This window comes from Vigna angularis, chromosome 9 (assembly GCF_016808095.1).
Source record: "Vigna angularis cultivar LongXiaoDou No.4 chromosome 9, ASM1680809v1, whole genome shotgun sequence".
NCBI lineage: Eukaryota > Viridiplantae > Streptophyta > Magnoliopsida > Fabales > Fabaceae > Vigna > Vigna angularis.
The window spans coordinates 2,199,737-2,214,029 of NC_068978.1; the positions used below are offsets into that span (position 1 = coordinate 2,199,737).

Sequence of the window (14,293 nt, forward strand, 5' to 3'; positions counted from 1 at the left end):
TGAGGCACTCCATGCAACCTTACTATCTCCTTGATATACAACTATGTCAGCTTGACCATAGACATCATCAGATTAATGGGTAGAAAATGAGCATTCTTCATTGGCTGATCTACTATCACCCAAATTGCATCATGATCACTCACAGTGGGTAACAAAATCTTTAACTATGCTATATCATTTCAACTTTGGTATCTCTGTCTGCTATAACATCTCATCAAACCTATGATGTTTTACCTTTGATAAGTAAAGTAAAAGACTACGAATTGAGTTACGTCTCTTTTTAATTTTCTTATTTACAAGCAAAATACTACAAATTCAACTACATCTTCTTTTAATTTTCTTATCACAAAAATTTAAAAGTTATTTCTTTTTCTTGAAATTCCACGGTACAAAACCAAATGAATAATTAGGGTGCAACAAGAAATATATGGAGATGCAGGAGGAGTGTCTGTTTTTCAATTTTAAGGTAATATTAAATTTCAACTAAACCAAATTAATTAAATATTTTGTTTAGTTTTAATTTAGTAAAAAAATTCAACCAATTTAAATAAATATTTTCAGTTTATTATAAATTGGTTAAATTTATTTAGTTAAATTTGTTAAATAAAAGATATATTCTAACTTTTTCATATCATTATTATCATATTTATAATTTTAATTTTGTTTTATAATCTACACAATTTCATTGCTAAAAATCATAACACAAATTTACTTATTATTATATTATAAACATGCTGTAAATACAATATAATCAAATCTTGGAAAAAATTTCCATAGTAACTTAATAAACTTTAAACATATAATTTATATTCCAATATAATTTATTTGAATGTTAGTTTTATAGCTTTAACATAGATGATATTCTAATGTTTGGAATATTATAAAAAAATGGTTTACTTTTTCCTCAGTGCAAGAAACTTGAAACTAAATTAACTTTGGCAAAAGAATGGATTTGGAAGTCATTGCTAGTTCAGTGAATAGTATGACTGAGTTTATTTTGCTGATATAAATTCAACATCACTCCATGCAATATCACGAAAGCATCCACACCCTTCCAAACAGATAAACTTATTGTAATTGTACCGTAAGATCGGTCTTATTATTTTTTTAATGTTGCTGCAAACAAAGATTTTAGGAGGAATTCTTGCTGCAGCTGGCCCAATATTCAGCTACCAGCTTAGAGAATGAAGAGTTGGTGTCCATTAGCTTCGAAGGCTCATCATATTCCACCATTTTCCCTAAGACACCATACAAAATATATTAATTAGACAATAACTTATTAAGCAGTGTATCCCTAAAAGAGGAAAAAAGAATGAAAGAAGATACCATAGGAGAGGACCATAACCATATCACTGTCTATAACAGTGGGAACCCTGTGAGCCACTGTAATAACTGTGCATGCTTCAAACTCTTGTCTGATAATTCTTTGTAGAATTGCATCTGTGGCAGAGTCAATGGAGGCAGTGGCTTCATCCAGAACAAGAATTCTGTTCCTCTTTAGCAGTACTCTTCCAAGACAAAACAGTTGCCGTTGTCCCAAGCTCCAATTTCCACCTTCATCACTCACTGTATAATCATTCTCAATCAGACTTCAATGCCTAATTTGTTCCAAAATCTTAATTTATGAATCAAAGACTTTTATTTTGGAAAAACAACTTGCAAGTTCAAATATTATGCGTATCCCTCAAGACTTTAAACCTGAAAAGAGTAAAGCTGCAATAGATTTTTGCCAAAGACTGCTGAGAGAATTGGCCAGAAAATACCCATACCAGATCTGTGGCTCTAAGTAAGTATGTGAAGTTTACTCACCCAGAGAGTCTAAGAGATTTGGAAGATGGCTGATAGTTTCCTTAAGCTGACATTTCCCTAAAGCCTATGTACAGATGAAACACTTGTTTAGTACAAGCTCAAGAAAAACTTAAAGGTGTTAAAAAAACAATTATTAACAGCAGAGCTGGTCCATTTACCTTCCATATCTCATCATCTGAATACAGGCCTAAAGGGTCTAAGTTGGTTCTGATGCTGCCCTTGAAAAGAGTTGGTTCCTGAGGGATGATGCTTAGTTTCATTCTCAAATCCTTCAACCCCATTGAGCATATGTTAATCCCATCTATGAGAATGTCACCGCTTGCTGGCTCAACTAAGCGAAACAAAGCACTTATGAGTGTACTCTTTCCACTTCCAGTTCTTCCCACAACTCCCACTCTACTCCCTTCTCTAAACGTGCAAGTGATACCCTTAAGCACTAATGGAGCATTCGGACGGTATCTAATCTGAGACCAGCGAAGGAAAATAGCCGTCACAAAGAAGAAGATTTATCCATTTGACAGTATTAAAATAAAGAAAAAAAGAATGAAAGACAAGGATGAAAGTTTACTTGTAAGGCTTGAAGGTCAATCCTGCCTTTGGAAGGCCATGAAGATGTAGGTTTGTGGTCCTTGACAATAGCAGGAGGCTCTGACGGTAGGTGAACGAATTGCTTGATTCTTTCAACAGAGATAAGATAGTTTAATAAGTTGCAATACCATCGAGTCCAAAATATATGTGATGACGTCAAGGATAGTGCGTAAGAGAGAGATAGTCCCACAAGACCTGCATAATCCAAGAGAATTTTGAACAGCTAAAGGCTCGTTAATAACATGCATAAAGCTTTATCTTGCTAATTAACATCCGAAGTAATATTACCTGATGATACGTATCCCTGAGGAAATAGAACAAGTAGCAAAGCTGAAGTGATGACTGTCAAATTTTGAAGTGCTTCAATCCTCAAAAGTAACCATTCCGTGGCCACATTAGAATGAAAAAACAGTGTTGCGTCTGTGTCTACAAGCTTTAAGTAGTTTTTAAAAAATCTTTCTACCATATCGAATGCTCTCACAGTAACAACACCAAGTGATGTTTCAGCTGCAAAATTCATCACAGGAGCTTTCGTGGTTCCATTGATCCTCATTAATTCCCTTGACGAGGCTTGATAATATTCCTTTCATGGAGGAGAAGATTTGGAAAAAATTAGCTTTCTGAGTTAAGCAGGGACGAGAAATAAAAAACTAAAAAGATTTTAAAGTGGCTAAACCTGAACATATTTTGATGCAACTATTGCAGGAATGGCAACAATGAGAACTGGCCATGTCACTAAAACCATTACACCAATCATTACAAAAATTTCAATTGGTATACATGTTGCAAAGGTGATCGAATAAGTTATGTCAAAATCCAAAATACTTAAATCTGATGAAGCCTGCAAGAGAGAAAAAGTGGATCAAAATTTCGAATATGACTAAACGGCAATGAAATTATTTAGATTTTTTTTCCATTGGGAAATGAAATCTTAATCTTACTCTTGTTAAAATCCTTCCTATGGGGGTTGAGTCAAAGAACAGCATAGGAGCATTGAAGATAGCAGTATTGAAACTTGTGAAGAAAGCTTTGGAAGAATTTAATCCAAGATAAGCGCTCAAGAGACACCTTATATACACAAACGCAACACCAGAAAATGAAATTAATGAGTACACACCAACCAAGAAGGCAGTAGTTATTTTTGGAATATCAATGGCTAAAGCAAGCCAAATCGTTGATCCGGTCTGCAAAGCAATAAAAGCAAACTGTGCCAAAATTATATAAAACAGCATCAATGGACCCCTGGAAAAGGAAATATAATCCCAGAATGTCTTGAAGCCGACATCACCAATCTCTTTTTCTTCTTCTTGTGTAAGTTGCATCCCAAGTTGACCCTCCGTAGAAATCTCCCCCTCACTTTGATATTTATAAACACCTTGAGACTCTTCTCTACTAGTTCTGTTCTCATTATTCTGATCCAACTCTGTAATTGCTTCCGTATGAGCGCTCACAAGTTGTTCAAAGGCAGTCCCAGCTGTTAAGAGATTCTCATACTTTCCTGATTCAGTAACTTTTCCACCTTCCATTACCTAGAATTTGAGTCATAAAATCTCGTGTTAATTATACACAAATGTAATGTAATAGGTATCTAAACGATGTACTTTACCAGGATTGTATCAACTTCTGAGAGAAACTCCACTTGATGTGTCACTAGAATTACTGTTTTTTCTCTTAGAGCCGTCATTACGCAGTCCTGTAACCATATAAATGCAAGTGGTTTGATACACTAAAATGGCAATAACAGTTCCACTGAAGTTAAGAATCTAATAGTGAAAGTTTCTTACTTTGAAAAGGATAGCAGCAGTGTGAGCATCAACTGCACTGAAAGGGTCATCGAGGAGATAAATGTCAGCATCATTGTAGACAGCACGAGCTAGTTGAATCCTTTGCTTTTGTCCTCCACTCATGTTAATCCCTCGCTGACCTATTTCTGTAAGATCACCATGACTAAAATCATTGATATCCTTATCCAAGGCACAAACTCTAATGGCATTCTCGTATCTTGTTTTCTCCATTGGCTTGCCGAATAGTATATTCTCTCGAACCGTCCCACTTTGTATCCAAGAAGTTTGAGAAACATATGCTATGTTGCCGAACACATTGACCTATTTTCCATCATTCAGAAATTTCATAGATAAAAGAAGACAATTAAATACAAAGAATATCAGTATGAATGACATGAGAACATAAAGCTAAACTTGTTTTGCTTAACTCACAGTTCCTGATATCTTGGGAATCTCTTCTAATACTGCATACAAAAAAGATGATTTTCCAGCTCCAACTGGCCCACAAACTGCAACTTTTTGTCCCCATTTAATTTCTAAATTCACATCTCTTAAAGTCGGGGATACTGATTCATGGTTCCAAATGAAGTTACCAGCTTGGATTTCTACCGCATTAATTGAACTTCGGTTTTTATAACTTTTGTTACCATCACTGGTATCTAGTTCTTCGTCAAACAAAAAGGTATTGAGACGATCAAAAGATACCTTAACTTGTATCAGAACAGATAGAGCCTCCGGAATCATTCGAACAGGTTCTGACAAGTTCCTCAACGTTGCGAGAACTGTAAATATGGTCCCGGCATTTAATGGAGCACTATTGAAAACAGCACAACCCAGGAAAACAACAGCAGAAACGATGGTAGGAGACATCCAATATAAAAGTGACCCATAAGCTTTCAACATCTGTGCCTTAGATAGCCAAATGAACTCTTTCGCACGTAGGTTCTCAACCAAACTCTTGAATTTGTCTTCCCATGACTGTAACTTGATGATTTTCATGCTATTCAGAATTTCTGAAGTTGCTCTGAGACGCTCATCCTGTGAAATCATGAACTGTGCCATGCACTTTTGTTGGAACTTGGCAAATGGCACATTGATAAGTCCACATATAAGAAGAGGGATTAAACCGGGAAGTGCACCTACTCCCACAACTCCATACAGGATACTGATAGATAGAAGAATTTGCAATGTACATGCCCATGTTAGATGAAACCACCAAGGGAATTCTCCCATTCGATACGCATCAACAGAAATGTAATTCACAATTTCACCTGTCGAGTGTCTTGTCCTTGCTGAGTTTGAAAGCTTTAGTTGTTTTTCATACACTGCAACCATCAGAGCTGATCTCATCTTCAACCCCGACCTCCTGGTACAAAAAAACCAGTGTCTCTGTGACACAGAGTCAACCACTTTGGAGAGAATAAGATAACCCACTATGGTAAGACCTTCTCTGAGATCTGTCTCCCCGGAATCCCTACTATTTGAAAAGTTGACAAAAGCATAGAGTATTAAAGGAGAAACAGTGACAGCAATGGTTCTGAGCAATGCGTAAACAGATATTAATATGTTCTCTTTTAAGTGAGTTCTAACAATGGACCAAAACACCAAGTTCTTGGTGTTGTTCTTGCTTCTCTCCCTCGCAAGGGATTGCCATGCATGCATGAAGTTTTGGTGGGACAGGTGTGCCTTATCTTCAGAAAGAATGGAAGGGATGTCTTCAAGAGATAGTGTCCTTGAGTAACCCAAACTGAGTAAGGAGTTAACCCAAGAGAAAGTCAACTTGCTCAGAAAGGAAGCACGACCTAGTCCTGTTTCTTCCGAGTCAACTTCCGGAGCTAACAACGGTTCAGATAAACTTTTCGGCACTTTTTGAATGACAAAGTAACCAAGGTTTTGGAAGGCACAGAAGAGAAGAAGCGTGTGTAAGAGCCATAGTAGGACATCGAAAATTTCTATTGCATGCTTTCTAAAAAGAATTTCAATGTGGAGAGCCGAAACTAGTGCAAAGGAACATGCCCACCAGACAGAGTTTAGAACTTTGATCCATTTGTGTCCCTGAACAAGCAATGAAACTGCTAAAGAAGTCCAAACAAATCCTCGTACAACGCATGCTAACCAGCTAAGGTGGTTAGCCATGGAGTTTCCAGTTTTGGCTACGAGACTCCACAGGGCAATACTGTAAAACACAACACTAGTGATCGCGCAACAGATAGAGACAAAAAGGAAAAACCTGGTTTTGGTATGACTTCCATTTATAAAATTTCTTCTGATTAAAGTGACAATGGTGGAAGCGTAGAAGACACAGACGAAAATTAGATTTATAGTGTCTATTGTGCTCCTTTGGGAACAGAAAGAAGTGAACTCAAAATGCTTCAGAAAAATCAATGATAAATCATCAGCGTATCCAGTAAAAATCTCCATCATCATCATCATCAAAGAATGATCAAGACTTTTAGACGCAGCAATGGGAAACTTTAGAAGATGCTCTTCATGCAAATGAACAAGATCAAAGAACTAGACAAAAGACATCATTTGCATGAAAAGGTAACTTCCACAGTCTCCTTTAATAAAGAACTTAGTGTTGTTGTGTGGCACTAACGGTGCAGAGAAGAAAGAAATGTTGGATACATGTTACTAAAAAGGGAATAACTGACATAATCAGTGTGCCCCACCTTCCTGTACAAACCCTTGCAAAGAGAATCACTTTCACTTTTGATTTGAGTGGTTGGAGCATGGCAAACATTGCACTTAAAAACTGTTGAAGATTGGATTTGAGTGGTAGAGAGATTTTTCCCTTTTTGGAGCATACACTTCAATTATAATGTGCTTGAAGTCTTAATCTCAAAAGGATTGCATACTATAACGTGTTTAAAAGGTTAGAAACAGACAAAAAAAACTTTAATAACATGAATTGATTTTAATATTTTGATTTTGATTTAGTAATATCAAAATCTTTTATGCAACCGTGTCGTGTTATTAATTATGATATAATAAGAAGAAGATCACGTTGAAGTACAGGTGAAATTTATTAAGTTTGATGTAAGAAATACAGAAATAAATATTTTAAATAAATTTTAATTATCAAACAAAATTTAAAAAAATATTTTGAAAAAAATTAATTTCACTTTTACATGTATAAAATACGTTAAGTTTAATTATTCCAAGGTCCAATTTTTGTTAGAAATTGTATATTGGTTTCTCGATTTTATTTTATCAATTGGGTTTTTATTTTAAAAAAATTAACGTAATCATGTCTTTGTTGTTAGATAGACATTAACATAATTAAAGATATTTATGCGGTTTCTTACTTTTTTAAATATTTTTTAATTATTTCTATTTTTATTTTTTAATATATTTTTAAAAAAAATTGTCATGTTTCAAACTAATATTGTGTTACATGACAATGTGACAATGTCATGTGTCATTATGATGTTATATTATTGTATTAGTTTCAATTTGGTCTTATATTATTATTTTATATTAATTTAGTCATAACTTTTCTTTTAAGTTTAATACTTATTTTGGTTCATGGTTTGTTAGGTTTGTTTAAAGTGGTCCTATCTTTTTTCAAATGTTCACAAACATCCTATATTTTGTAAAAACGGTTCAAATTGCTCATTTTTTACTTACGACGTTAACAATGCTAACATAGAGTTGTCCCTTGGCCAATATTGAATGAGTTTCAATTTATCATTAGGTGACACTTTGAGGTCAATTGAGGTGTAAATTTTAAAAATAAAACTTAATGACATAGATTATTTATAACAAAGGATTAAATGAAATTACCTTTAGATTAAAATCAATTCGCGATTTGTGTTGAAGAATAGGTTGAAATTGGTGTTGAAATTGGGTTTGTGGTTCTTCATCTTACCTACTCGTTTTGATAGTTTCAATTCTTTATGTTTGATTAGAATTAATTATGGAAGTTGCTTTGACTCTATAATTTATACAATGTTGATTGTTTGCTATTCTCAAAATAGCATGTTAATCTATTTTCTTACATAATATCATAATTAGAGCTTCACAATTTTACTCTAAGCTAGCAAGAGACATTTACAATTTCAATTAGGAAGAATTACAAAAGGTTTGTTTTAGAGCTTCAAGTTCTTTTCCAATTTTTTCTAATCTGTATAACCTAATAACATAATAGAAGAACAACTAAATTTCTTTAAGTCAATTAAGAAAAGAAGAGAATAAGGTTCAGATGGATAAAACTGAGTGGTTGGCGTTCGTGTTCTATGGTTCGTGATTTTGATTTCTTGCAATGTTGGGGTTTTCGCAATTTTAGGATTTGCAGTTTTGTAGGTTCTGGTGCGAAGATATTTCAATGGATGATGTAAGGATTGAATGAGGGTTGGTAAGCTTCGCAATTGAATGAGGGCACTCACGGTGGCTTCGCGAATCAGTGGTGGAATAAAGGAGAAGTTGCGATGGAGGCTACGATGTAGCTCGATATTCACTATGGCTGGATGAGGATTACAACGATTGTAGAAGAAGGATATTATGTGACGAAGCTTCTAGTTTTGGGTGGGAAGGGTGTCTATCCCTCATTGACAAAGGTTGCTACATAAAAAATGACAAACTCGAACCGTTTTTACAAAATATGAAATGTTTGTAAACATTTGAAAAAAAGGTAAGACAAACCGAGAGATCAAAATAAGTATTAAACCTTTTTTTTTAAATTGAATAATTTTATATCTCCAAATTCAAACAAAATTTTATTTATATATAAATGTTATACTAATATTTTTATTAAAATTTATATTTTTATTATATATCTTTAATAAATTAAAGAAAATTCTATGAAAAAAATTATTTAACCTTTAATTTTTTTTTTACTGAGATTTTACGTAGATATATATGTTGGAGGAAATAAGGACTGGTCAAGGGTTTATATACACATAGATATTTCCAATGATAAGAGGCCTTTTGGAGTGGTACCAAAAGCAAATCCGTGAGGGCTTGGCCCAAAGCGGACAATATCTTATCATGTGTGGAGTTCTATGTGTGTGTCGAACAAATGTTCAATTCAATACAAAAAATAGTTGGTTAAAGTTTATGTATTTTTTATTCATATTAATTGATTATTAATAAAATTAGATTGATTGGTCAATTCAATCACATTTTTTAAATATTTTTATTAAAATTTGTAATTTTTAAACCCTGGAATGATTGAACCAATACATTATAAAGTTGGAGTAGGAATCAAAATAAAAAAATAATACGACAGCTTCTCATGCAGTATTCATTTCATCCAAGATAGCTACATATCACATCATTTCTGTCATGTTTTAATTGTATAATATGTCAATCCAACAATTCTGAAAATGATTAAAGCTTTGTGAATTTTCTACGGAAGAATTTTTCAAAGAAAAATTCCAGAAAGAAAAATTCCATATTATACAACTTATAGAGTTTAATAATTATTATATCATCATGCATTCCCTTGTGAATGGAAGTAGGTGAGATTAGAACCTTGAAAAGTATCTATGAAAAAGCAATTGTTGAAGAATGTGCTGCATTGTCTCATTCAGCTATATATACACAGAATAATTATACATGATAATGGTTATGGAAAAAAGAACTTTTACTTTCTCAGTCAAATGATGATAAATTATAGTTTCTACAGGGAATTAAAAATATATTATTTATTTGGATAATTTTATTTTTGACAATAAATACAATATTGTTTTTTTAATTTCAATATATACAAACTCTAAATAAATATTGAAAAGAAAATTGAAAATCAATACTTTATTAAAAATCTCGTAAAGAAATCATTTTGAAACGTTTTTTTAGTACCGAGTTAATGTAAAATAATTTAGAAATAAATAAATGATGGATCTTGATATAAAATATAAAAGTTGTATTAGCTCTACAAACAAACAAAAATTAGTGAAAAGTTGACTAACTTTCTAATCAAAATTCAACAATTACATGACCCATTATACATTTTATTGTCAATGTTTATTATTTTCTATTTTTATTTAACTTATTTATATGTTTATTTATTTATATTTCACAAAGAAATACAATATATAATGGTGATGAGTTACTTGGTTCTCGCATAAGAATGAAGTGAAAACAAGGTGTCATATCATAATTTAAATAAAACTAATGGAATTAATTTTTTAAAATTATAATTTTAATTATAATATAATTTTTTATCGTAAATAGTTTTCTTATGATATAATAATAGAAAATGTTTTTGATTTTTAATGTTGTATATGTCTTTTAAGATAAATAGTTAATTTAATAAAATAAATATTGAAATAATTCATTATTATAATAAAATAAATAAACTTTAACTTTATTATTTTTATTTAAATTCTAATTTAATTATATTCATTATTAATAAAATTAAAAATAAAATAAATATATTAATATTTGTTATATCAAAGCAATTATATTTTATCGTATTAAAATTCTTTATTTCACTAATTTAAGTCACTCATTTAGATTTCGCCGTACATAATTTCTCATATAATTATAAGAAAAAATATGGATAAACAAAAGTTTGTATTAAGGTTTTCGGTCACTCCATTTTAAGTGAGATTCATTTTATAAAAAAAATTATTTTTTAAAACTTCTTTCCCAAACTTATTTATCTTCTTTCTAATATTTTTATTTATCCACTCATTGTTTAAGATTTGAACACATTTTATGATTTCTAGTATCAAAAGTAATAAATTTATCTAATCAAATTTGAGTTTTTTTTATGTGGAGTTAGAATTACGTGATAAATTTGGCTTATATGGTCAATAAAGACTTTTTATCTAAAGTAAGCTTTTATTATATGCAGTTCTATAATATATGCTTTGAATGATGTTTTCTAGTTTATTTGTTTAATTAATGTATGTTTAATATGCTTAAATTTGTTTTATGTTGGTTATATGTGTTTGACTTGAGAGATTTTGTGGAGATGTCATTTAACTGATTTAATTAGCTGAGTGACATTTTATTGTTGTTTTTTTTAGCTAAAACTTGTGTCAAAAAGGCTAGATGGAACAAATTAAAAATATTAATGTCTTGTTCAAGTCTAGATTATGCAAACTTATTAGGTAATTGTTTCACTATCTTAATGTCTTGTTTAACTCTGGATTATGCAAACTTACTAGGTAATTGTTTCACTCGTTGATTGAGTGCATAATATACCAAGTTATTAAAGAGGTAGGGGAAGCCTCACTAGTTGGGGAGGTGATTTGCTCTAAGGGTGATAATGTGGGACATGCTAATATTTGCAGCCTATTGAACCGTATAAGCTTGACCCCCAAAACCCATAGCCCAGGCGAGCCTAGGATGAACTGGGGTAGGCTAGCCTGTATACTCTTTATTTTCTTAGATGCAAATGCAATTCCTAAACTCCAAATCTCCCACGTATGCAAAAGGAATACACTATTCACTTGATTTGGATAATATTTTCTCCTTCTCCTTCATCACAAGGAAGAACTTCCACGTGTAAGAGAGCCTCTATAACCTTTTCATGCTTTCATTTTGACATTTTTTTAATCCATTATGTTTTCTAGGTTTTTTTCCACATATGAATTAGGATAATTATCATTTCCTCATGTTGCTTGCATATGGTGTAGTCTGATTAACTTGATAGCTTCCTCATTCAATTCTATTTTGGTGTATGTATTATCTCTTCCTTTTTCCCCATTTTAATACCATTCATGGATTTTTGTCTTTGTTTGACTATAAAATTATAAATTTATTTACGGGCTTAATTATTTGGAATAAACTATTATTAATTTACCATAAACATAATGATCACAAGCTAATACCAATAACAAACAAATGGGTCTACGTATAAATTACAATCTAACATTATATAATGCAGGAAGGTCTACAATGTTCATTTTTTTCTTCTTATTACTCCATGAATATAAATAAGGATTCGGGGTTTATATAGGCAGGGATAACTCAAGCATGGAAAAGATTAAGGATTTGTAATGCAAGATGTGTTTAAAAAATTAGGTCGGCCTATAGGCCGACAGGCCAATAACTATATGGGGCAGGCTAGATTTTTTAGCCAACATTTTTGAAGCGGGGTGGGCCAGCCTGAATCGTACTTTGTTGGACAGTTGCAAGGCATGCTTAAATGGGCTATGTCGACCTGTATTGCCACCCTTAATTTACTCGCTAAGAAAGAAGTATTTTATGGGTCAAAGAGGCAGGGATGTTTCCTTTCACTAGACGAGATAAAACTCTCTAGGCAAAATTTGAAAATTTATTCCCGTTGTTCGATTTGCTGAGTGGGAGATATTCTTACTAAGTAACTTTTTGGAGAAATTTCTTCCAGTACTCACTTACTATGCGAGTCATCCTAGAAGACACATACAAAAATTTTATTTATAGTGTCTATTATGCTCATTTATGAATAGAAAGAAGTGAACTCAAAATGCTTTAGACAAATCCATGATAAATCACTAGCGTATCCATTACAGATCACCATCATCATCATTGAAAATATCAACACTTTTACACGCAACAATTTGTAGTTAAGAAACTTTAGAAGAAGCTTTTCATGAAAATAAAAAAACTTAAAGACAATAGACATCATTTTCATCAAAAGAAAGCTTACACAATCCCCTTCAATAAAGAATTGAGTAGTGTTGTTATGTGACATTAATGGTGTGGAAAAGAAAGAAATGTTGAATACATCTTAATGCCAAAAGGAATAACTTACATGTTCAATGTGTGATCCACTTTCTTATGTATACCCTTACAAATAAAAACACAAACATCATTCGCATTTCATTTAAGTGGTAGGAGAATAGTAAACACATCCAACCGATCAAAAACCAAAAAGGCATAAATTCATTTTTTTTCTCCTTTTTATGTTAGTATATTGTTTTAAGCTTCACGTGACTCATTGATCCATGCATATGACTCAAAATAGTTCAAGGTGAATCTATATTTATTAGTGATTATGAGGATGTGTTATGATCTTTGATAGAGTTTTCTTTGTGTTATGAGAGCATTCGATAAGACTTAAAGCTTTAGGAGTAACCTTTAAGTTTGAGTTTCTTATTCTAAGGGAAGATAATAAATTATAATAGAGCTAATTGAACTTGATTAGCTGTGATGAAACTTGGTTTGATTAATCTGATAAATTTGTAATTCTCTTTTGAATTTGAAATTAGTTGAAATGTCCGGTATGTTGGTATTTTAAAGTGTTTAGTTAAAGTATTTGATTTTAAATTGATGTGTTAGAGATTGCATAGATATTTATTTGAAGTGTGAATGTTGATACTTGAGAATAATGTTATCAAGTTAGTCAATTAGCAAAAACTAAGAATTCTTGAACTAAATTATACCTAGTGAATGTTTGAGAAGAATAAAAGTAACTCATATAGGCTATCCATGCAGTAAGTCCACCCCTCTGCCAATCAAATCTTGACTCATTTAAAAGCCCACGCCCCTTTTGTATAAAAAGAGAAAGAAGAGAAGTAAAGCCTCTGCCATTCTCTCTTTCCAAGGTCAAACATCCAAGGCAACAAAAATAACAAAAAGAATTAAATAAAGTTTAACCCAAAAGCTTTTTCTCAAGAAGCTGGAGAAATTCGAACACGAAACGCACCACAATACTTCAATTACCACAAACTCATCTACCACAGGACCCAATTCAAATTGTTGCAATACTAACACAAACAATAATATATGAACATTAGTTTATGCATTTTCGAAAATTATAATAACAACAATTACTAATTAATTTTTATACAACTCCTAAATACTTTTATCACCCAATAATACACCATAAATAAATATCTATTTTTAAAAAATATTAAAATAAAAATAAAAGTTATTTTTATTTATTCGGGCTTTACAACATGAAAACTGAATGAGGGTTGGTCAATTAAGGGGCAAAGCGATCTCATAAGCTATTGGTTCAATTTTTCTCTATATTTGATATGGACAAATGACCTTAGAAGAAAGTTTTCTTGACTGAATAACCCTCCCCACACTTGTGGTTGGGTTTGCTCTCAAGAAAACATGTTTTCCAACTACAAACTCCAAAGGTTTCCTTCTCTGATCAGCATAAGACATCTATCAACTCTTTGATGCCTTCATCCTTTCCTGTATCATCCTCCCCTTTTAGTAGTTTG

At 32.0% G+C, this 14,293-nt stretch overlaps 1 protein-coding gene across 1 annotated transcript; it reads right to left on the reverse strand.

The window, feature by feature from the left end:
- Positions 1-969: 969 nt before the first annotated feature.
- Positions 970-6,798, reverse strand: LOC128194114 (ABC transporter C family member 8-like). Its single transcript, XM_052868892.1, has 11 exons — positions 4,614-6,798; positions 4,182-4,502; positions 4,004-4,090; positions 3,339-3,926; positions 3,074-3,238; positions 2,686-2,980; positions 2,378-2,592; positions 1,968-2,273; positions 1,810-1,873; positions 1,327-1,566; positions 970-1,238 (listed from the first exon to the last, which is right to left on the reverse strand). Exons 1-11 carry the CDS (start codon positions 6,612-6,614, stop codon positions 1,132-1,134), a joined length of 4,389 nt encoding a protein of 1,462 aa, XP_052724852.1. The 5' UTR covers positions 6,615-6,798; the 3' UTR covers positions 970-1,131.
- Positions 6,799-14,293: the final 7,495 nt, after the last annotated feature.